We start from the raw sequence: 26,421 nt of genomic DNA, 5'->3' as shown, positions 1-26,421 counted from the left end.
ATCATTCATAACTGTGTTGATTTGGGCTTAATGTTAGCCATAAATCCGTGTTAGAATTTGATAACTTTGTATTGAGTTTACCTATATAGATGTGCACTGTGATAGCACTGTAATCTTAGTTTTGCTAAAAGGTCCAGACAAACCAGGATAAATGTGAATCAATGCAATGTGTTCTTTTGAGACCCTCAATATGACCGTATGTAGAGTTTTGACTAGTAAGACATTCCACATTAGAAAAATAGACTTCCTAAAACGGAGTAAAATGTGGCTTAGCAGTAATGATCCTGCAATGTTAATTGAAGCAGTAATAATAATAATACATTTTATTTATATAGCACCTTTCCCATGCGCAAGGCGCTTGGTCTATAATTTTCTTCACAATGTTCATCAGTAAGAAATGTAAGAGAGGTGGAGGTTTAAGTATTTTCATGAGCTGTTTAAACTGTAAAGATACCAGTTTTGGTACTTTCATGTCTTTCAAATATCTTGCTGTAGCTATTCAAGGAGTATCACAGTTTCTTGTATCAAACATTTATCAACCTCCAAAATATAATGCATCTTTTATCGAGAAGTACTCATATCTACTATCAATAATAAATTATGCTTGATTTAGTAATTTGAAGAGGATTAAAAAATATCATGAGGCAGGTCTTAGAAATTGGTATATTCAACTATTTCTGCTTTTAATTTGATGTAGAAGCACTGGTGACTAAAACTAAAGAGAAGCATATTATTAGAAAGCATTATATTGATCTCAAAGCAGCTGTTAAGTTTTCTAATATCCTGAATAATCAGTAAATGAAAAATAATCAGATTATTTGTAGTGCTTTTTAGTTCTTGTCCTAATACAGCCAACAATGTACCCAGTAAGGTGAAATATTGGAATATTCTTATATTATTGGACTTTATAACCCCTGAAAAAATTGTTAAAAAATTGTTAAGGAATCTTCCACTACTCGTAGTGACTGAACTTAAAAAAGACTGTCGGGAGGATGGGTGCAAATGGAGAAAAACTATATTAACAGTCCATTATTAAGTACTGAAGGCTCATAAAGCTGAATAAAATACAGCAATCTGTCTCAAGACTTTGCCCTATTTTTCCAAAATTATAAATGATAATGTGGGAAATCAAAAAATATTATTTTGATCTATTAAACATATTCTAAACCCAGCTCAATCAGTTCAAGTGAATCATGTAAAACATTTTGCTGCATTTGTTAAACATAAAATAAATAATTTTAAATGTAATATAATACATTCCTTAAAACTCAACCCTGTAAAAACTTTAGCATGCTCATTTCAGAGAATTAAATTACTTCACTAAAATAAGTTTATACTGTATGGTCTTACCATAGACCACAGAATTCTCATTAATCACCTTAACCAAAGGGTGAACCTCTCTGCTAGTGTCAATTTTATTTCATATTATTTACCAGGTAGAAAATTCTTTGTTTGTGGAAGTTATAGTTCAGGGATCCACAATATTGTATATGGGATATATGGGCTATTCCGCGCCCAATGTTATTTTCAATGTAATTGCTCCCATTAGATCAGATTATCATGAAAAATGAGGTGAAATGCTACAGTTATGTAGATGACACACGGCTTTATTTATCTATAGCGCCTGATGACCTTAGATCCTCAAAAACTAGCTTGCTTTTTATTCTAAGAGCTTAGCACAAAAGAATTGGTGAGTCAGCCTTTTGTAGTAATGCACAAAAACTTAAGAATACAAAGTTGCAGAATAGTACAATTATAAAGGAGATGTGCAAATGATGATGTACAAGTGAAAGTGTGAGTGTACAATGTGCATGCACATGCACACACATGTACAGTGCATCCAGAAAGTATTCACAGTGCATCACTTTTTCCACATTTTGTTATGTTACTGACTTATTCCAAAATGGATTAAATTCATTTTTTTCCTCAGAATTCTACACACAACACCCCATAATGACAACGTTAAAAAAGTTTACTTGAGGTTTTTGCAAATTTATTAAAAATAAAAAAACTGAGAAATCACATGTACATAAGTATTCACAGCCTTTGCTCAATACTTTGTCAATGCACCTTTGGCAGCAATTACAGCCTCAAGTCTTTTTGAATATGATGCCACAAGCTTGGCACACCTATCCTTGGCCAGTTTCGCCCATTCCTCTTTGCAGCACCTCTCAAGCGCCATCAGGTTGGATGGGAAGCGTCGGTGCACAGCTATTTTAAGATCACTCCAGAGATGTTCAATCGGATTTAAGTCTGGGCTTTGGCTGGGCCACTCAAGGACATTCACAGAGTTGTCCTGAAGCCTCCTTTGATATCTTGGCTGTGTGCTTAGGGTTGTTGTCCTGCTGAAAGATGAACCGTCGCCCTAGTCTGAGGTCAAGAGCGCTCTGGAGCAGGTTTTCATCCAGGATGTTTCTGTACATTGCTGCAGTCATCTTTCCCTTTATCCTGACTAGTCTCCCAGTTCCTGCTGCTGAAAAACATCCCCACAGCATGATGCTGCCACCACCATGCTTCACTGTAGGGATGGTATTGGCCTGGTGATGAGCTGTGCCTGGTTTCCTCCAAACGTGACGCCAGGCATTCACACCATAGAGATCAATCTTTGTCTCATCAGACCAGAGAATTTTGTTTCTCATGGTCTGAGAGTCCTTCAGGTTCCTTTTTGCAAACTCCAGGCGGGCTGCCATGTACTTTTTACTAAGGAGTGGCTTCCGTCTGGCCACTCTACCATACAGGCCTGATTGGTGGATTGCTGCAGAGATGGTTGTCCTTCTGGAAGGTTCTTTTCTCTCCACAGAGGACCTCTGGAGCTCTGACAGAGTGACCATCAGGTTCTTGTTCACCTCCCTGACTAAGGCCCTTCTCCCCGATCGCTCAGTTTAGATGGCCGGCCAGCTCTAGGAAGAGTCCTGGTGGTTTCAACTTCTTCCACTTACGGATGATGGAGGCCACTGTGCTCATTAGGACCTTCAAAGCAGCAGAAATTTTTCTGTAACCTTCCCCAGATTTGTGCCTCGAGACAATCCTGTCTCGGAGGTCTACACACAATTCCTTTGACTTCATGCTTGGTTTGTGCTCTGACATGAACTGTCAACTATTGGACCTTATATAGACAGGTGTGTGCCTTTCCAAATCATGTCCAATCAACTGAATTTACCACAGGTGGACTCCAATTAAGCTGCAGAAACATCTCAAGGATGATCAGGGGAAACAGGATGCACCTGAGCTCAATTTTGAGCTTCATGGCAAAGGCTGTGAATACTTATGTACATGTGCTTTCTCAATTTTTTTATTTTTAATAAATTTGCAAAAATCTCAAGTAAACTTTTCTCATGTTGTCATTATGGGGTGTTGTGTGTAGAATTCTGAGGAAAAAAATGAATTTAATCCATTTTGGAATAAGGCTGTAACATAACAAAATGAGGAAAAAGTGATGCACTGTGAATACTTTCCGGATGCACTGTACATGTACATACAATGTAACACACACACCTTTATACATTATATGACAGAACATATGAAATTACAAAGAAGACAGGCTAAATTAATGGTTTGAGAGGGCTATGGCTCTGGGAAAGAAACTATTGAGGTGTCATTTAGTTTTAAATGACCTGAAGCATTTACCAGAGGTGAGTTTTTGGAATAAATGATGAGCTGGGTGAGATGAGTCCGTGGTAATCCTTTTGACATGGTATAGACATGAGATGTATACGGATTTGCCACAGATGAAAGAGCACAGCCAATTATTTTCTTAGCAGACCTCACAACATGCTGGAATTTAGATTTGGAGTGTGCCATTTCTGAACCAAACCAGACAACAACAGAGTATGTGATTAAACTTTCAATTATGGATTTTTAAAGTTGAACTAGAATTTACTGGGAAATATTTAATTTCTTTAGTTGGCATTTGAAGTACAATCGCTGCTGTGCCTTTTTTAGTGATGGAAGTGGTGTTAATGTCCCAGCTGAGAGTGTTTGTGATAGTTGTGCTCAAAAATGTGAGGGAGTCCACCATATTGAGTTCAGAATCATTTATTTCTAATAGGAGAGGTTATAACTGCTGTTTGCGGAAGTCAATGACCATTTCCGCTCTCTTGGTGGTATTGAGCACTACGTTGTTGGAAGCACACCAAGACAAAAGATGAGACACCTCTTTTTTATAAGGTATTTTGTTGCCATTATTAATTAGACCAATAATGATGGTGTCATCAGTGAACTGAATGATTTTAACTGAAGGATCAGTGGACCTACAGTCATTGGTATACAGGGAATAAAGTTAGAGGGGAATGTACACAGCCTTGAGGGGCACCTGTGCTAATATAGAGACAGTCTGAAAGGTGGGAGCCCATACAAATGTATTGTTTCCGGTTTATCAGAAAACTGTAAATCCATTTACAGATGGAAGGATTCAGATCAGTCTGTAGAAGTTTAGTTAACAACAGCTCAGGGACAATGGCATTAAAAGCTGAACTGAGGTCAACAAGCAGTATTCTGGCTCAAGTTCCTTTATAATCCAGATACTCCAGCACAAAGTGAAAGCCCATGTTGTTGGCATCACCCAAAGATCTGTTTGCTCAATATGCAAATGGAAGAGCGTCAAGGTCAGTTGCAGTAACAGATTTCAGATGGGTTAAAATAAACCAATCAAATATTTTCATTAAAACTGATGTAGGAAAAATAGGTCTGTAATTATTGAGGCAGCTTATTTTATCACTTTTGAGAACAGGAACAACAATAGAAGATTTAAAGCAATCTGGTACAGTGCACTGTGCAAGAGGCTGATTAAAGATGTCTGTGAAGAGAGGAGTGAACTGCCTGGCACAGTGTTTGATTGTTGCAGATGAGACAGAGTCAGGACCAGTTAACTTTTTGAGGATCAGTGTTGCAAGCAGCTTGCAGACATCATATTCCTTGATGAAAAAGGAAGAATAGGGGAGGTGCTATTGTGAAGAAGTAGTTGTTGGATGTTGTTCAAATATGCCATAAAACTTGTTTGTCTGGGGGAATGAATCTGAGTGAGCATTAGAAGATATCTTTCTGTTATTAATAACAGACTGAAGGTTTCTCTGTACAGAGGAGCAATTGTTTGCAGAAAATTGAAGCTCCAATTTATTTCGTGTTTCCATTTAGCGTACAGTATCTGATTGTATTGTTTAGCCTATATACATGTGTACATATATACATGTGTAGTCAAAGCCCTGACCTGAATCCAATTGAGATGCTATGGCATGACCTTAAAAAGGCGGTTCATGCTAGAAAACCCTCAAATAAAGCTGAATTACAACAATTCTGCAAAGATGAGTGGGCCAAAATTCTTCCAGAGCGCTGTAAAAGACTCATTGCAAGTTATCGCAAACGCTTGATTGCAGTTATTGCTGCTAAGGGTGGCCCAACCAGTTATTAGGTTCAGGGGGCAATTACTTTTTCACACAGGGCCATGTAGGTTTGGATTTTTTCTCCCTAAATAATAAAACCATCATTTAAAAACTGCATTTTGTGTTTACTTGTGTTATATTTGACTAATGGTTAAATGTGTTTGATGATCAGAAACATTTTGTGTGACAAACATGCAAAAGAATAAGAAATCAGGAAGGGGGCAAATAGTTTTTCACACCACTGTATATATATATATATATATATATATATATATATATATATATATATATATATATATATATATATATATATACTTGATTTGACCACACTCTGTTGATCCTTGACCTTCATGCACCATATATGTGTACGATGATTTAAGCTATAAAGAGGTAGGGGAAGTGACGCTGAAGGTGGTAGGGATGAAAACTCCACCTGTACACATGCGCTGCATGGCCGCCCTGCTGTCTGCTGCCGAGGGAAAATAAAATAAAAATAAAAAGAGTAATAATTTCAAAACTCTTCGCTTTTAATATAAAGCTGTAGTGCAGAGTTTCAGCATTGTATATGTGTACCAAATTTCAGACTACAGGTTATTTGATTTAGAACCTTGACCTTCCTGGGTTGACCTTTGATCGTGAAGGTCAAGCATCACCCTGAAAGCGGATAGTAGAGGTCACATAGTATATGTGTATCAAATTTCAGGTCAATAGGTCAAACGGTTTGCAAACTACAGGTGATTTAAAATCCTGGAGAGACAAACAGACAGCATGGTAGTGTATTATATAAGAAGATGTATATATTTTGTGGTCTATGGCGGGCTTGTCATCCCGGCCAATACCCCCAGGCCGCCAGATGGAGCCCTCCCTGCAGCATGGAGGTGCCCCGGATAGCAGCAGGGAATCATGGACTATGGAGTTTTCCCCTACAAACTTGCTGGATAACCCAGGGGCCAACAGAGGACGCTGCAGGGAGGCCCAGAGAGTCACATATGCCTTATAACCCGGAAGTGCGTCATAGAAAAAGTGACAACAGAAGTGACGTACTTCTGGGGTGAAGAAAAGGACTTTTTATCTGACCCAGAAGTGATAAGGAATCATGGACTGAAGGATGGGAAACAGTTCCGGGTCAGGGACTATAAAAGAATTGTGGGAATTCCCAGACGGCGAGCTGAGCTGGGTGGAAGGGTGGCAATGCGTCTGGGAGTGGTGGAGAGTTTATTGATTAGTGTATTTGTGTAGTTGTGTAGTGTAGTTGTTTGATTTATTAGTATTGTGGAGTGTAGGGTGCTTCGTGCACTGTTTAGTATGAATAAAAATTATATTTGGACTTTTACCGCGTGTCAGACATCTTGGTCAAGGGAGCGAGAGTGCCCCCTATCTGTCACTATATATATATCTATATGTAAAATTCTGTTACAATTATCTTTATAATGAAGTATTTTTATGGTCCCGACAGTTTCCCCATACGACAGAGTCTACAGAAATCTCATTACTACAAAATACATTCAGCAAATACTTTTATTACAATGAAGTGCCCAAAAGACCTTGAAATGCCTGAATGAATCATCCACAGAGCAGTTAGTTCTGTGATCACAGCTCAGTTGTGCACAACGATCCCCAAACAGAATCATTGTATTTTCTTTTTCTTTCTTCGAACTTTCCTCATACTGTTTTTTTTTTTTGCTGTGTTTGTTTTCTGTGGTTTTCAGCGATACCTTTTGCTTATTGCTCGTCAACATTTGAAAAACATCCATTGGAATATAACTCATTAGCACCCTCCTATAAAAATGGCAGACAGGAAAAAATGACAATAGTTCATATTAGAAAAAAAAACGTAATTTTTGTGGCTCTTAATTCCGGCAAAAAGAAAAATGACGTTGCCAGTGAATTTGGAATTTTGCCATCGACACTGTCAACTTTCTTGAAAGACCAAGTAAAAAAAGAAGAAACATCTTGGGTTGCAAACATATGCGAACTGCTGAATTTGAAGACATCAAAAATGCAGTTTTTATGTGGTTCAATGATGCTCATTCAAGAAACATTCCTATTAATGTGCCACTCATTCAAGAAAAAGCAAAGTCACTGTTGGGAGGTTTCTAAACTTGCTTGGGACCTCCCCCAACTGGAGAACATGACAAACAGCATCCCAAAGTGTGATCACCGCGTCTGTGGAAGATTGTTTATCCGTTGCTGGGGCAACAGCAGGCTCACAGCTCTGCTGTGGCTTCCCGCCGAAGCAAACAGAAAATTGTGATGAAAGGAACATTTTAAATGCAAGGAACAGTTTTACTTGGCCATTAACCTGGTTACAACACTGCCTGACTGCTGTGTCTGTGTATAGGAGAGTGGTAGATCACGATACAATATATAACCCTGCTGTTACTGTTTCAAGCTCACATTGTCCCGTTGAGTGGAGGTTCCCATTAGGGGGGTGTCCCAAAAGATTTCAGAAACCCCACAAAATGAAGAAGAAGAAAAGGATGAATCGGCTTCTGATTGATAACTGTGCTGCCCACAACATACTTCGACATTTAGATAATGTTAATGTTGAATTCCTCCCACTCAATTGCACGGCAGTGCTTCAGCCATTGTATTTGGGCATCATTCACACCCTGAAAGCATATTATTGCAAGGAAATGCTGAGAAAAATTCTCATCAGCATAACTTATAGACAGGAGGAGATTAAAATTAACATGAATGAAGCTATTAAAATGATTGCATAGTTGCAAGTTAAAGAAAGCACTATAGTGACAAACACAGAAATCTCATTACTACGAAATGTTTAATATTTTTTAGGTCCCTGCCACTTCATTGTAATGGAATTATACCTGTATATATATATATATATATATATATATATATATATATATATATATATATATATATATATATATATATATATATATATATATACAGTGGAACCTCGGTTCACGAACGTCTTGGCTCACGTACAACTCGGTACACACCCAAAAAGTTAAGCAAACTTTTGCCTTGGTTCATGACCACACACTCGGTATACGAACAAGCCAGTTTCCCTTTCAGTTTGTGCACGCCAATGATTTCCACACGTGTTGCATTGTTCTCGGTCAGACGTGCCTACCTGCTGCTGAGAGAGAGAGAGAGAGAGCGAGCAGGCCACGTGCCTGCCTGCCTGCCTGCTGGGGTGGGGGAGGGGAAGATTGCTGCACGTGTTTGCCCGCCTGCCTTCCTGCCTGCGGTGGGGGGTGATGGGGCGGTGGTGTTTGGGGGGAGATTGCTGCACATGTTTGCATGCCTGCCTGCCTGCCTGCTCGGGGGGATGGTTCGCATGCACATACGTGCCTGCCTTCGGCTGAGGGGGGGGTACAGCTGAGAGAGAAAGAGAGAGAGAGAGCGAGCCGCGTGCCTGCCAGGCTGGTTCATTTAAGCAGTGCCGCTCCCTGTTCATTGTTCTCAGTCATACGTGCGTGTTTTACCTGCACTCTCTTTGTGCTCTACAGTATTTTGTGTGCTTTTGCAGTTAACTATGGCTTCTAAGCAAGTGAAGAGTGGTGAGAAGAAAGTTTTGAAGAAAATTAAAATCGAAGTAAAGAAAGAAATTATTGAAAAGTTCAAGCGTGGCGTTCGTGTTACTGATCTTGCCGCCGAGTACAAGAAGTCATAATCTACGATTTTGACTATTCTAAAGCAGAAAGAAACTATTAAAGCAGCTGATATTGCAAAAGGAGTTACAGCGTTAACCAGGCAGAGGCTTCAAGTGCTGGAAGAGGTGGAAAAACTGTTTACCAGCTTACTCATTTACCAATCTGAGAACCCTCGTGCTTTCAAGCAGCACAATGTAAACAAAGCCAGACTGCCAGTAATGTGGAGGGCAAACACGAAGGGTTGGGTAACAAGGACTTTGTTTTTGGAATGGATGCATGAGGCTTTCGCTCCCACCAGCTAAACAGCTAAAAACACCAGAAACCCAAGAAATCACAAGAGAGAAAACACCTGAAGGAAAACACTTCATGCCAGAACTCGACTCATGCAAGGTTAGTTTTCTTGGTGGTTTTTGTATTACGGATTTTTCAAAAGTTAATTTTTCAGTTCGTAGCGTGAATTGTTGTAATGTTACTTTTCTCTTTTTTCAAATGTTCCTTTTTTTCCGCTGTGCTTAAAACTCATTAAAAAAAGTGTTTACATGGAGTTGTTCATAGCGCGATTTGTTGCAATGTTACTTTTCGCTTTTTTCAAATGTTCCTTTTTTCTGCTGTGCTTAAAACTCATTTTAAAAAAAGTGTTTACAGCGATCGGGCTGTAAGGCTATTAGCATGAACTCCTGCAATGTTTTTTGGTTGCTTGTGGTTGGTTTTTAAATTTAAGTTCAGATTTGTTCAAATGTTCCCCTCTGTTCAGGGACAGAGAGCGAGCACGTGCTGCTGACAGTGGCTGCGGGGGGTTGGGAGGAGGGAATCTGCAACTTTTTGCCTATATTCCCATTATAAACTGCTCAAAAAAATTAAAGGAACACTTTGAAAACACATCAGATCTAAATGCAAAAATAAATCATGCTGGATATCTATACTGATATGGACTGGGTAATGTGTTAGGAATGAAAGGATGCCACATTGTTTGATAGAAATGAAAATGATGAAACTACAGAGGGCTGAATTCAAAGACACCCTGAAAATCAAAGTAAAAAAATGACTTGGCAGGCTAGTTGATTTTGCCAAAATTTCATTGCAGCAACTCACAATCATACTCTTTTTGTATACTCTTTAGTTTGTATAACCCCCACGTGCTTGTATGCATGCTCCTAATGAGATGATGGGTGGTGTCCTGGGAGATCTCCTCACAGATCTGAACCAGGGCATCACTGAGCTCCTGCACAGTCAAAAGCGCAACCTGACAGCGTTGGATGAACCGAAACAGAATGTGCCAGAGGTGTTCTATTGGATTTAGATCAGGCAAAAATGGGGGCCAGTCAATGGCATCAATTCCTTCATCCTCTAAGAACTGCCTGCATACTCTCGCCACATGACACCGAGCACTGTCATGCACCAGTAGGAACCCAGGACCCACTGCACCAGCATAGGGTCTGACAATGAGTTCAAGGATTTCATCCCGATACCTAATGGCAGTCAAGATGCCATTGTCTAGCCTGTAGAGGTCTGTGTGTCCCTCCATTGATATGCCTCCCCAGACCATCACTGACCCACCACCAAACTGGTCATGCTGAATGATGTTATAGGCAGCATAACGTTCTCCACAGCATCCCCAGACCCTTTCACATCTGTCACATGTGCTCAGGGTGAACCTGCTCTTATCTGTGAAAAGCACAGGACACTAGTGGTGGACCTGCCAATTCTGGTATTCTATGGCAAATGCCAATCAACCTCCACGGTGCCAGGCAGTGAGCAAAGGACCCACTAGAGGACATCAGACCCTCAGGCCACCCTCATGAAGTCTGTTTCTGATTGTTTGGTCAGAGACATTCACACCAGTGGCCTGCTGGAGGTAATTTTGTAGGGCTCTGGCAATGCTCATCCTGTTCCTCTTTGCCCAAAGGAGCAGATACCGGTCCTGCTGATGAGTTAAGGACCTCCTACAGCCTTGTCCAGCTCTCCTAGAGTATCCTGAAATCTCCTCCATGCCATTGAGACTGTGCTGTGAGACATAGCAAACCTTCTGCCAATGGCATATATTGATGTGCCATCCTGAAAAAGTTGGACTACCTGTGCAACCTCTGTAGGGTCCAGGTATCGCCTCATGCTACCAGTAGTGACACTGACCATAGCCAAATGCAAAACTAGTGAAAAAGCAGTCAGAAAAGATGAGGAGGGAAAAATGTCAGTGGCCTCCACCTGTTAAACCATTCCTGTTTTGGGGATTGTCTCATTGATGCCCCAGTTCACCGACAAAAGCGCGATAGACATATGCGCCCCGACAAAACCGTGACCGACAAATGAGCGCTGACAAAATCGCCACAACAAAATTGCGAGAGAGGCCAAGAAAGATGTCTATCGCGCAAATGACGGGTCACAGATGCCCCTCTAGTGCACCTATTGTTAACTTCATTAACACCAAAGCATATGAAACTGATTAACAATCCCATCTACTATTTAACTGTCCAGATCAATATCCCAGAAGTTTCATTGACTTCATGCAATACTCTGATTAAAAGTGTTCCTTTTTTGAGCAGTTTATAATGGTATTATTGCTTTTTATAAATACCACATTACTTTAAATTTTCTATACTTCATCTTCATATCTAGAGTGATTGAGGTAATAAGGTAACTTTTTATTAAGAAGACCTGGAGCAGGAGGAAGTGCCATATGATCCAAGCTATAAGGTTCGTCGAGTTAAGGACGTATAGGTCTGTCCAATAATGAACAGTGCATTAAAGTAAGACATGCACTGGTTAATAAATGGCCTATAGCCAGGGATGTTGAGCCTTTGTATGTGTGAATATATTCTTGGAGACCAAAGGTAATATTTAGGTCTGAGATATATCAAAGACATTGCACTTTGTTTGGAGTACTAGGGAAAGTGGACTGAGCATGTGTAATTTATACGGTACTTGTGTGGGTTAAAGTGCAAGGGAATAACATGTATGTGTATACGTCTTTCATACAGTACTTTTGTGGTTAGGGTTATAGGTGTGTATTAATCTTAAGGTGTGACAGTAGACCAAAGATTCACCAGCTGTGTATGCATCACTCATAGAGTACTGTTGTGGTTAGGGTCTGCATGTATGTGTATATCTATGTGTGTGTGTGTGTTAATCTTAAGGTGCAACAGTAGACCAACCAAGTAATGAATCTGATGAGTACAATTATCCTTAAAGAAAACAAGTAAAGGGTAAATATAGGGAAATATCATGATAACACGGGCCCTATTGTTATTACTAGCAGTCCCATCTGTCACTGCTCTTGCATATCAAGAATTTGTTCTTTTCCAATCCAATTGGATTCCAGAATTGAAGTAACTGCTTGCAGGGTTGTAACCATAAATGTTATCATATCTGAATCATCCTCTCAGTTCAAGGTGGGCAGTTCATAGTGCTTAAATTATTAAGAAACAACAACATTTAACAACAACCCTTTGCTTCTCCTTTCTGTTGTGCTACACTTTCACTTTCGATTAAGTCTCATCTAACAACCAAGATACTTATTTTTATGTTACAGTAGAAAGAAGCAGCAGGTGGCATTGCCCGGGGAAAATAATGTTAAGCTTCGGTCATTTTATTTGCCAGCCTGGCTTCAGTCCCTTGCTCTGAGCCAGCAGGTGGCACCTGTGTGCAAACTGTAACACAGAGAAACAAATAACACTGGAACACCCAGAGTCAAAGTAGTCTATCTTGTCCATATGGTCCTACAGAGCAACTATGTAAAATTTAGTCCAGATCAGTCAAAGGATGTGGGATTGTATAGGGAACAAACAGACATATATATATATATATATATATATATATATATATATATATATATATATATATATACTGTATATATATATATATATATATATATATATATATATATATATATATATAAACCAGAAGTGCATTCTTACATTTTAGTGTCTAATGGTGTGCCATCCAGCCATCTCCAGCCGTCAAAGGAATTTGGTTGCCACAGCCCAATCCAGTAAGTGTATTCTTTAGGTATCATGTTTTTTCGAAGAAAATCCTGAAGAAACATATATCCAGACATATTTAGAAGACAGTACAAAATGCATTTGGTATTTCTCTTATGACATTCACATACTATATATTCTTCATTCATTTAGAAGAAAGTAAACAAATTTTCTACCAATAAAACATATTTCTCTTTCTAGAATGCTATGTTTTTCATTTATTAGTTAGATTGTAAGATGGTTAAAGTAAAGATTAAAATTAGAATCTTCATTCTGGGCTGTATTTATTACTTAACACTTATGGTGGTAAGGAAAAAAAAACATTACTCAGAGACAGCTGAAGATTTCGCAACATTTTCACCATTCTAGGAAGGATTGAAAATGCTACTGGTATGTATAGTAGATATTCAAAATTCACAAATAATTTAACAGATGACTTCACAATGATCCAAAAATGTCTAGAAGCTCAAAGAAATCCAGAGAAGAGAAAGAGAAAATATTTACACAGAAATTTACATTTACATTTTTCGACTATAGGCCAGTGTAACATTCAGGAAATTTCCAGACGAAAATATTAGACTAATTTGACGAAAACTGGGAAAAAAATCTGTTCAATGTTGCTAAATTATCTCTATTTAATAACAGCCTATGTTCAATGAGGTTAATTGAACAGAGAGGTACAGAGAAATCTAGTCTATTTACTTATATAGAAGAGAGAATTCAACTTTGAAATACTTTAATTAAATTCAAATTTGAAATATTTAGTATAGTACTCAGTCCACTTTCAGAATGCAATATTTTTATTTGGTTCAAAATATGTTTTGTTATACATATGAGGAACAATGATAATTTTAAAAGAAAATGATCAGAGACTAGTACTGCTTGCATACAGGGTCTGACAGATTGCCATAAGAATTTTGCACAATGTAGGCCAAGCATGCTTTGCTTACTATATATTACATATGTCACCAAAACATCATTTTCGATTTAAGAAATATGTACGTCTTTTCATTATGAAGCTATGCCATCACTGGAAATACCCATTGAGACTCTTAGATTATACATATGACAGTGTTGCAGACTATTATGATAAAACATCAGTGATACAAATAAATAATAGCTTGATCAATGAGTCTTCTGCTAATTTTTAAATTAGTTTATTATGAACAGAAAATAAATCTATACCCTACTGATAGTTTTTTACAAAACAAAATTTAATAAATTATATAAATTTATAAATAAAATCCTAAGCCTAAAAGTGCAATGACTTTGTGCAATGATTTTATGTGATGTTTTTATGTCACTTTTTTGTCACGCTTTAAATCGGGGTTATTTGAAAACCTACATATATATGTTTGGTATCATTCTTTTTAGAATTTAGCAAACTTTAATGTGATGTTGTTAGATTTTCAGATCCTTATTCCGTTTTTAAATTCTAAACTAAAAAATATCAAGAACTTACGTCCCGTGAGACAAGACTTAACCAAAAGTGCCCAAAGATTTAACCAAACAGCTGCCATACAGGCTTTTAAATGATTGAAGCGCTGCGCGAGGCACAGATCATCAGCAAGTCAGTAGCTGATCGAGCAAAGAGGAGGTTAAAAAAAACTTAATTTGTTTCCCATTGTATTACCGTTTAAGAGGGGGTATTGGAGGAGCAACTGCGTCTCCTTGCGGTGTGTTCAGCACCCCTTTTCACAACGTGAGCAGCAGACTGGCCATAACAGGGGGTTGGGCGCGAAAGGTGCCGAAGGACTCACCCCCTAGTATATATATATATATATATATATATATATATATATATATATATATATATACTGTATATATATATATATATATATATATATATATATATATATATATATATATAAATATATATATATATATATATATACTGTATATAGATATTATGTGAAATCTATTTATTTGAGCAGACATTTAAAATGTCATTATTTTGACATTGCCTAGGGGCAGCATGATGGTGAAGTGATAGCGCTGCTGCCTCGCAGTAAGGAGACCTGGGTTTTCTTCCTGGGTCCTCCCTGCATAGAGTTTGCATTTTCTCTTCGTGTCTGCATGGGTTTCCTTCGGGTGCTCCGGTTTTGTCCCACAGTCCAAAGACATGGGCATTTGCAATCCTAAATTGTCCTTTGTGTGTGCCCTGCCCAGGGTTTGTTCCTGCCTTGCGCCCTGTGCTGGCTGGGATTGGTTCTAGCAGACCTCCGTGACCCTGTGATAGAATATAGCGGGTTGGACAATGACTGACTGACTGACTGACTGACTGACATTGTCTATGCATTTTGCATTCACATTGTAAACCACTGATGACTTCTGAACAAAGTTTAGTTTTTATTAACAATTTTTAAATTTCTTTAGGATTTATTTATTTATTTATAAAGCACTTTAAGAACAACATCAAGGCTGACCGAAGTGCTGTACCATAAAAACCAAACATATCAGACACACAATAACCAAGGGGTAAATGAAACAGAAACACATAAACACATAAGAGCTGAAAAGATTAATAATAAAAAGTATAGAGTGTGATGGACGGCTGGCAGCTCATCCCGGCTGACACACCCAGGACGCTAAATGGCGTCTTCCCTGCAGCCTAGAGGTGCCCCGGATTCCCGCAGGGCATCATTGGAGATGGAGTTTGGTTTCACAACCCTGCTGGGTACCGTGGGTGCCAACGTGTGACGCTGCAGGGAGACACAGGGGTTTTTATTTTCCCTATAGCCCAAGTCACGGGGACGAAAGAACAGAAATACTTCTGGGCTGAAGAAAAATTTAATTCTCCATCTGACCCAGAAGTGCTGACAAGTCACATGAACAGTAGAGGAGAAGCACTTCTGGGTCAAGGACTATATAAAGGACTGGTGGAGACCCAGCGAGAGAGCTGGAGTTGGGAGCAAGTGTGACAGAGCTGCTGGGAGGAGAGGAGGAATATTATTATTGTATTATTAATTATTGATTTGTTTATTGTGGTGGTCGTGGTGCTTGTGGCACAATATTGAGGAAAAAAGAAATTTAAATATTTCCTGGTGCTTTTACCTGGTGTCTTGGACGTTTGTCTGAGGGGTTTGAGGAGCGACTGCGCCCTCTAGTGTCACAACAGATAGCCAACATATCATACTGGGTTAAAAGCCGGAGAGTAAAAGTGTGTTTTTAAATAAGATTTAAAGACAGCTAGTGAAGGAGCCTGGATGCAAGTATTGCATCCAGCAAATGATCTCCTTTCAAATTATTTCTTTGAAAATGGTAAAAAGTGTACTGCAGTTTCAAGATATTAATATTTCAAATAAATTCCAATTTCTTTTGTGAAACACAGAATTCAATGTTGGCTAAAATGATTTTGAATCATGGAAAAATTGTTGAAATGTACTACCTGAAGTGTAAGGTGATCATTTTAAAATACCATGCCCAGTCAAATTGTGCAATTTAACGGGGCACTCCCATCCAAAAGTGTAAATCCAAGTGATACCCTCGATCACTTAAGCCTTCAGTAAGAGGCAAATATTAAAAGTTGAAACTGCCTTCCAATGAATGCCATCCTTTGGAGAATAAGTCATTCAGTCACTGTGTATATTATTAACCCAATAGATATTTGAATGAGACAACAGCACATACAAATTTGTCCAGTGATGAGTTTAAAAATGATCAGATATGGATTTGTGTTTCTAATATATCAGTTTAAATGGTTAAAACACAAATTGGAGAATGTAATATACTGTATCAATCCACATTGTAGCCCTCCTATGATGAATTGTGTACTATGAACATCATAAATTCCATCTTAAGATCAAATTTAGCAGCACCAAAACAGCCAACCTGCATGTCTTTGGAAGGAAACCGGAGAAACACAAAGAAACCTACGAGGAAAACATGCAAACTCCAGGCAGGAAATACGTGGGATATAACCTGCTTAAAGAGATGCAGTATCTCTACCACTGTGCCACCCACAAGTTTAATTATTAACAGTACAGTATACTGTAAATTGTTTAAATGAAATTAACAATTTATCCATCGAATAATATGTAATAATATGCGTTAATGCATTTCATCATGAAAATGATATCAAGTATAAATTTTAGCATTCTAAATGTTCATAGTGCTGTCATACCACAAATTAATGTATTCTGTGTGTCAGTCTGTGGTTACTGTCACCACAAAAGGAAGTTCATTTAAGATGTGCATAGCAATTAATGACTAGACTGTGTAGCACTTAGAATACAAAGCATTTGAGATACACTTTTAAGTTAAACAATGATCTTAAGATGGAATTTTCAACATTCTTAGTGTTCAATTGCTCAGGATAGTAGGGCTACAACGTGGATTGATTCAATATATTATATAGGCAAATACATCTTTTAACAACTAAAACTGATATATTACACACAGAAAAAAAATTGAGTTGTTTAAACTCATTCCTGGACAGACATGTATGTGCTGTCACATTTGAATTGTGTTGTGTGGGACACAAACCTCTACAAGAGAATAAGTCCAAGTTCCCAAAAAAATCATCTTTATTGTTGTGAAGACAGGAACATTCTCAAATAATTTATTCAAATGGGAGCTATCACTCAAACACAACTGCATGCAAACAGAGATGATGACATCAGCCTGCATTCGCTTCCTTCTCAAGCCAACAGAACAGATAGCCTTCTTGCAGAACCGAGAAGACAAAAAGGCGAGCACACAGCCAGGGCAGCAGCCAGTTTTAAATGTTCCTCGCATCAACCACTGGGCAACAGATGCAAACCTATGAACTTGCAGTTACACTGGCAGTGAACAACCAGTCCCCCTGCCTATGTTAACAGTGTTAGTGCACAGCGCAGTTGGAGGATTCTTGAGGTCACAAAATCTCATATTCCTCCACCTCAGCTTTGTTGAAACCGGTTTGAAATGAAGTGACAGTCTAAGATGGGCTCGGCCAGATGCAAAAGGAAGTCAGTATTGACATGCACTGAACCGGATAATGGCAAACCTCAAAATCAAATGGCTACAAGCAAACAAACCACCTAGTGAGTTGGAAATTTATATCATTCTGCCTGTAGAGCCACTGGAATAGGGCATGATCAGCCACCAGGTTAAACCGCCTACCCCACAAGTAGTAGCAGAGTGCCTCCACCACCTACTTGATAGCCAAACATTCTTTCTTGATGGTCCTGCTAAGAAGTGTGATGGGATGTTATTGCCCATTGAAACTGTAAGAAATTATAGCTCCCAAACCAAACACTTACATCTGTCTGTAGAATTAATTCCTTAGCAAAGTAATTCCACAGAACTGGGAATGAAGATAAAGAGACTTTAAATCAGAGAATGACCTTTTATAATAATCAGTCCATACAATGCTGCAGTTGTTTCTCCCATTTGTCAGATCAGTAAGAGGTACAGGCTATATAAGGAAAATTTGGATTGAATAATAATAAGAAGAATAATCCGTGAGTCCAAGGAAAGCATTTCCAGACGTGGATATGCTAGCACCTTACCCACCTTGTCAAACTGAGGTTTAATCAAACCATTCCCCATAGAGTAGCTCAAATAACGTGCTTCCAACGTCCCCAGTTTACACTTTTTAGGGTTGGCTGCCAACGCAACCAGCCTCAAACTGTCAAGCAATGTCTATAGATGGTCATGATGCAACCACCAATCTATACTAATAAAAGGCAAAGCCCTCACTCACTCACTCACTCACTCACTCACTCACTCACTCACTCACTCACTCACTCACTCATCACTAATTCTCCAACTTCCCGTGTGGGTGGAAGGCTGAAATTTGGCAGGTTGATTCCTTACAGCTTCCTTACAAAAGTTGGGCAGGTTTTATATCGAAATTCTACGTGTAATGGTCATAACTGGAAGCAGTTTTTCTCCATTTACTGTAATGGAGATGAGCTTCAACGCCGTGGGGCGGAGTTTCGTGTGACATCATCACGCCTCCCACGTAATCACGCAGTACATAGAAAACCAGGAAGACCTCAAAAAAGCGCTTAAGAAAACATGCATTATATAATTGAGAAGGCAGCAAAACAATAAGAAGCGAGCGAGTGACATATACAACCATATTCATGAGTTCTGCTACTTCGGAAACAAAGCACGATGTAAACCTACACTTTAAATTAAGTTCATAGACAGGCTGCGCTGGCGTTTGTAATTTAGTGCCTGCCCATATAAGGCCGTCCGTCAGCGGCAATCCATTAGCAAACTGCCACGGGTAAATATTCACGGGTGAAGGACTGTGCTTATGGAGAGGAAGATGAGATGGTCAGGGTGGTGTTTGACACAAACTCAGCGAAACTGCGAGAGAAAGTTTTAAGTGCCAGGACTAAGGTAACATTAAATAAAGCTATGGACATAGCACGAGATGGCACCAGCACAGCTGGGAACCTTCGATGCATGTACACCGAGTGGCTCACGTGAACTGGCGCGGTGCACAGATAAAAGCAACAGTTCCAAAGAGCGCTGAACAAAACCGAATTACACAATTGAAAAGGCAGCAAAAAATATGAAGCGTCTGATAAGCATATTCATAAATCCAGCTACTGCGGAAACAAAGCACACGGTGGAAAAAGTCAATGTCCCACTAAAGGAAGAAAGTGTAAAAAAAACCCGTGCATGCAGTGTGTCAGGTCTCAGATAAAGAAGAAGACGAGCTGTTTATTGATGCAGTAAGAAACGAATCGATGAATGAAACCTGTCATCTTTACAACGATTGACAAACACGGAATGTAACTTGAACACAACACATCCTACAAATACGAACCTGATTGAAAGAAATAATGATAATCAAATCCTTGATGACAGCAACACTCAGTAACACTCACAAAACAAATACTGTATATTGACAGTCATGTTACGTTATTTTTAAAATGCTCCCTTTTCTTTTTCTACCTTTTTAACACACTACTTCTCCGCTGCGATACGCGGGTATATATATATGTATATATATGTATATATGTATATATATGTATATATATATATTATATATATTATAATATATATATTATTCAAGTATGTAGATCGGTATATATATGTATATATATATACCGATCTACATACTCGAATAATGGATACTTTATTCGCCATCAATGATTGTTTTGGTAAAGCCATACTCAGTGTATTCATTAGATGAACGGTAAAAAGTAAGAGCAAGGGGAGGATAACTCATTGAGGCATGCAGGCTGTAGTGCGCGTCAACTCTATCTGAATTGCGCGATCACATTTGAAAAAATATATCTTTTCAAGTTCTATTTAGTCCATATGTGTCAAACTCAAGGGCAGGGCCACATCCGCCCGTGTGTAATTATATCCGCCCGAGATCATTTTATATACTGTATTATTGTTATTAATGGCCCGGTATATGAAGCGCTGGTAACACAATAAACTACAGATCCCATAATGCAGCGCTTCAGCTGCCTTGCCGAACACTTACCGCGTTAATCAAGTCTACCTTATGATGCTGCAAGTTATTGCAAAGCTAGAGTTATTGCGCACTGAGTTTGCACTGCGCTTTGGTGACTTTGAAGAACAAAAAAAGTCCGTACACATGCGGCTCGAACCTTGTGCATGTTTGGTAGCACATATCTTTGTGAGAAGCTCTTCTCAGTGATAAAGACTAACAAAACAGCACACAGGAGTCGCCTCACTGATGAGCACCTGCAATCCATCCTGAGAATCTCCACAACACAGAACCTCACACCAAACAGAAACGAACTTGTGGCCAAAAAGATGCCAGGCGTCCAGCTCTAAAATGACATATGAGCAAAGACAACTGAATGATTTGATTTGTTATTGCACGTAAGAGCGGAGTCAACCGTTTTAACAAACAGCGTATTGCACTGATACGAAATAGCTGTGTGTGTATATATGTAGATATGTATGTATATGTATAGATATGTATATATATATATGTTTATGTGTGTGTATATATATATATATATATATATATATATATATATATATATATATATATATATATGACAACAACACTCATCACTCACAACAGTGACAAAACAATTACATTGACAATCAGGTTACGTTATTTTCAAAATGTTTCCTTTTCTTTTCATTGCTTCTTTAACACACTACTTCTCCGCTGCGAAGCGCGGGTATTTTGCTAGTCATTATTAAAAATGAGTACGTTATTAAGATACACTCCAACATACATAGAATGAGGTCACAGTATCTAATCCATTATCTGCTGAAATGTCAACAGTGCGCTATGTATATCAAATGGGAGTCTGGTGAATTCAAACAACCCATCTGGGGAGCCAAATGTGTCTTCTTGCAGTTGGATTCCTCCAGCGGTACCTGCCAGTACCCCTTCATGAGATCCAGGGTAGAAATATATAAGGCTTACCAAGCCTCTCCAGTAAGTAATCAATACACAGCATTGGTTACACATCAAATTTGGAAATCTTATTCACGTGTCGAAAAACTATACAAAACTGTCTGGTTTTGGAATCAGAACAACTGGACTGCACTAGTTGCTTTTACTCTTGCGAATCACAACCAAATTGAGCATCTTCTTCATCTCCTCACACAATCCTTGTTGCTTCAAGAATACAATGTGGGCGCAGCTTTACCTTAACAACAAATTCAGTCACAATCTTGTTTTCAGCCATTTCAGTCTGGCCAGATATGGCTGAAAACAACTCAGCCTTCTCGGTGTACATCAAATCACAACCAATAGCAACCTCAACATGAGAGATTGTCATTGGGATTGTTCCACTCCTTCAAATGTCGAATTTGCATGGGCTAGCACTGGCCACAGGACTCATGCCTTCCTCCACTACCACAGTAGCCAACTATTTCATCAGAAACCTATGTGGGTCAGACAGGATCAAAACCAAAACCCGATCGCCCTTTTTGAATTCACAAAGTATGCTTGTGCTCAACAGCAATGAATGACAATTTAGAAATATATTCTTGGAGTGAAGCAAATCGGTCAATACATTTTCCCATGAGTGTCAGTGTGAACCCCTGTCCATTCTTCCCAAAAAGGGTCTAACACCCCTTGTGGCCAACTGCCAAATAATAGTTCAAATGGACTTAAGCCGGAAGATGCCTGAAGAGATTCCTAAGCAGCAAACAGAAGAAAGGGCAACACGGTGTGCCAGGAGGTCAGGTTGCCATGAGCCACCCACCAAATCATTCAGTCAGGCCATTCATCTGGGGATGATAAACAGTGGTGCTCAACTGTTTAATTGCAAGGCTCTCACATAGCTGTTTCATGATGCAGGAAGTAAATGGTGTACAATGGTTAGCTAAAATCTCCCATGTAATGCCAATACAAGTGAACACCTCTGACAGGTCCTCAGCAAGAGTCTGGTTGCTGCTTTTTTGCAAAGGGGCCATTTCGGGATATCAACCAGCATGAGTATATACTGATAACCATTCTTACTATTGGGACGTGGACCAACAATGTCTAACCCAAGTGTTTCGAAAAGGGATGTCCAAAATAGGCATCTATGAAAGGGGAAGCCCTATTGGGTCCATGAGTGGAAACACAGTCAGGGCAAGACTTACAAAACTGATCAACATATCTGGCCATATTCAGCCAATAAAAGCATTTCAAAATCAAGTCCCTCATCTTTTCTTTGCTGAGACGACCCCCAAATCAAGCCAACCAACTGCTCAATCATTCTGCCCCCAATACAGCATTCCTCCTTCCAACTAAGAAAGGCCAAGATGAAGAGTCGGATAAGGCAGTCTAAACTTTAAAATTCCTTCCCTTATTAATTCAGTGGGAGTAGCACTGCCTCATACTCCTTAACATCCCCATGAATACAATGAATGTTTACATGCTCTGTACATGCAGGGTATCTGCCGGAGCACATTGTGTCAGATGACGCAGAGATCATTACCAGTCTCCAACAGGGCCAGGACCTCACTCTCGGCTAAGCCAACCCAGAACTTAAAGTTAGCCTTTTCCAAGAACTTGGCCTAAGAGCAGCAGACCACAGCCAAGCCACTCTGCAGGTACTGAGTATGTGGGAGACAACACCTAGCCAGATGTCCAGACTGGTCACAGTGCATGGGGAACTGGTTGGAGGGTCCACCCCAGTGGCTTCTGGACATGAAAGTTGTACAAGAGTCGGAGCCAGACTAAGGTGGCCCATCTGCCTCCATGTGGCTTGGGCTCCTATCAATTTGTGGGTCAAATGCAACAAAATTTTGATATAACTCCAAATCATCTCTTCACAGAGGTCATAGCTTATCCCAAATAACCTAGTGTCTACAGTGAGCTTTTCCACATTGCACTCAAAAGTGTTTCCCTGTATAGGGCGATCTGAATCGATTAACCATAGCTGTAATCTGTGCCCCCTGGCCAAGATGTTCATAGCTGTACGAAGAAGGATTTGTTACTTCAGGAAAACATAATCATCATGTCTCTTGGAAGGAAGGTTTCGCACGATCTGTAGACCCCGGTCAAAAAGGGGCCAAGACAGCCACCCAGCCTTCCGTGTCCCAGAGCATCAATGTGGCCATGTTTTTTAAACAGAATAGGAAACAGTCTGGGTCATCCGAAGGAAACGTCTTCACAAGCACATCTCTGGGACAAATAAGAGCACCTGTACGGGCCTCATCTGGTTTCAGTGGAAGAGCATGGTTGTGTGCCTGTTGGGGATCCATCTGTACATGACCACACTTCTGGTACCACTTGTGATGTGTGGGTCACAGACTTGCACAAGATAGGAGGAGATGAGTCCAGGTTCACAAAAAAATTAGCTTTATTGTTTTGAAGACAGGAAAGCATTTATTTAAATGGGAGCTGTCACTCAAACACATGCAGCACGCAAGCAAGGACAATAACGTTGGCCTGCATTCACTCCCTTTTCAAATCAAAGGAACACAAGCAAAGAGAGAAAGGTAGCACACGGCAAGGTCAGTGGCTGGTTATAAATGTTCCCCGCATCAACCAGCAGGTGGCAAACATGTTCTGCAGGGAGCCTACTAACTTGCAGTTACGCTGGTAATGGACAACCAGTCCTTTCCTGCGTTAACAGAGTGTCGGTGCACAGTACATTTGGGGGATTGTTGGGATCCTCAAAATCTCACAGCATGCAAGATGTTTTCTTCTGTTTGCACAAAGTTACGGATCATGTGATCACATTTAGTATTTAATTACAGTCCTTTCTTCACTGTGGTCCTAATACACTTCTGTAAAAATGCTACTTAAAAAACAATTTGTTTCAATAAACCAAATTCAATAATATTAATATTTTATTATTGTACATAAGACGTTCTGTTGGGAGCCAGTAATGACAAATAAGTCTGATTAATATAAAATGGTTTAAAGATTCAAAGATGAATGCTATACATTGTATTTCTGTCTTACCAGTTCAGTACTGTTGTCAATTTTAACAAGGTGGGCTTCAAACAAGTGGCAGAAATTTTTGCTCTCATCCCAGGTTTTATTTTCCGTAGAAATATAATAGCATTTATTCAAATGTTCCAGCCACCCAACAGGACATAAAAAGCAGTCCATGCCTATAAAAGACAAACAGTGATGGAAAAAATGTGGTTATCCATCCATTCAATAAAAAGCAATTTATACAATAAATTATAAGCAATTTAAAGAAAACAATACAATTATCATTTCACTTTGAAACTAGCCATCCATTTAGGTTTAGATGAGGAATATAGTGCCTATCCTGGTAACAGCTGTAGCGTCTGGTCAGGATACCTCCACGCTGGGAGGACCAGGGGAGCAAACATGGCTGGTACGTTACCTGCCCCAGGACACTAGATGGCAACCCCCCTGGGTTGCAGCGGTGCCTTGGACACCCGCAGGGCTTCGTGGGAGTTGGAGTTTGGTGCAGCCCTGTTGGGATCCGCAGGCGCCGCCATGGGGTGCTGCAGCTGAAGTTGCTGAGCCTTTTTGGGCAGTCCTTCCATCACACCCGAAAGTGCTGCTGGAAATGAAGTCATCAAGCACCTGGAGCACTACCAGGTGCATTATAAAAGGAGCCAGGAGCCACTACTCCAGGAGCCAGGAGTTGGGAGGAGAGGGACTAAGCTTGCCGGAGAGGAGTGGAGGAGATAAAGAAGAGAGAATTGATTTGTGTTTATTTGAGTTTGTGCTTGTGCTTAGTGTGGGACTGTGTTGTGTCTGTGGGTACAGGGAAGACATAGGCCACAGACGAAGAAAATAAAAGTTTATTTCTTTTATAAGTGTGCCTCCCGTTACACAGTCAAATAACCGTTAAGTGGTATGCTGACACATCACAGGGCATAGCCCACATTTGTACAAAGTTTACTTAGTGTAGCCAGTTAACTAAAACTGCACACCCCTGGGATATAGGAAGAAAAAGGGAATCATCAGAGAAAAATCCATGAGACACAAGGGAAGAACTCAACGCACTAGTCTGTCATTTAAAACCAGTCTTTTGGAGGCATGAAGTTTTAACCACAGTGTGCCCATGCTATCTTATATAAAAAAAGGGTTATTTTTTTTTCTTTCTAAAAAATCATTTCCAAGATAAAAATGCCATTAACAGCAATTTAAACATTGATTTATACTCCAGAAAAATTAACTAGATAGATAGATAAATAGATAGATCGCTAGACAGATATCTTTTACAGAAGTTAGCTCACTTACTCACCCACTCATCAACTAAAACACTATTTCCCTTTACGCTTAAAGCTGATATTTTTCAGGTTTGTTCTAGAGAAGAGGGGAATGAAGGTCAGTAAGAACAAGACAGATTACGTGTGTGTGAATGAGAGGGAGGTCAGATGAATGGTGAAGATGCAGGGAGTAGAGTTGGTTGAGTTTGAGTTTAAATACTTGGGATCAGCTGAAAGAAGAAGAAGAATATTTAGAGGTAAAACGTTCCCCACATTTTCAAAACTAAATACCTCAAAATCTCAAAAATGTCTTAATGGATTGTATGGAAAATTTGATGCCATTGTAGAAAAAAGAAAATGTGTGACATGTTTTTTTCAGTTGTTGACATTTGTCATTAATAACGCTCTAGCTTGCTAAGCATTTTAAAGCACCACATCCCTTGTCTCACCACAGCACAGTCATCGATTTCAGGGAGAAGCTGGGCATGCTGGGTTATACAAATGAAGGCCGTCAGCAGAAGCAAAGTGAAAGAAGTTTGGTGAAGCTCCAAAAATTGCCAGGTGCTTACCAGGGATGGTGGCTGTGAGCGTAGTCAATCTTGCGACAATAATCCATTACAAAAGGCATTTAATACATATTATCACCAACCCCCACACAACCTTCATCTCTGTAAACTTGTGGAAATGTTGAAGCGGGCACTGAGATTCACATCAGCCAGTGTGCTATTCCAAACCATTTCATTAGCTCTCACAAAGTTTAAATAAGATCATAGACAAATGCTGCATGTCATTAAAGGTAACAATCTGTGTTTTTTTTCCTTAAGCACTTTGAGATAACAATTTTATTGTCCTGCTGGATTAAAGCATTTA

General features: G+C 39.4%; 1 protein-coding gene across 3 annotated transcripts in view; it reads right to left on the bottom strand.

Annotated features, from left to right (window-relative positions):
* The window catches only part of LOC120534982 (C-type lectin domain family 4 member A-like), a 96,498-nt gene that overhangs the window by 39,819 nt on the left and 30,258 nt on the right, over positions 1-26,421 (bottom strand). For all 3 annotated transcript variants that reach the window (XM_039762480.1, XM_039762482.1, XM_039762481.1), the window contains exons 4-5: positions 24,320-24,471; positions 12,913-13,028 (exon numbers count right to left, since the gene is read on the bottom strand). In XM_039762480.1, the coding sequence (XP_039618414.1) occupies positions 12,913-13,028; positions 24,320-24,471 (268 nt within the window). The remainder of the gene's footprint in view (positions 1-12,912; positions 13,029-24,319; positions 24,472-26,421) is intronic.

This window comes from Polypterus senegalus, chromosome 9, assembly GCF_016835505.1.
Source record: "Polypterus senegalus isolate Bchr_013 chromosome 9, ASM1683550v1, whole genome shotgun sequence".
NCBI lineage: Eukaryota > Metazoa > Chordata > Cladistia > Polypteriformes > Polypteridae > Polypterus > Polypterus senegalus.
The sequence above is the reverse complement of the archived record's forward strand: the minus strand, read 5'-3'. Positions and strand labels throughout refer to the sequence as shown.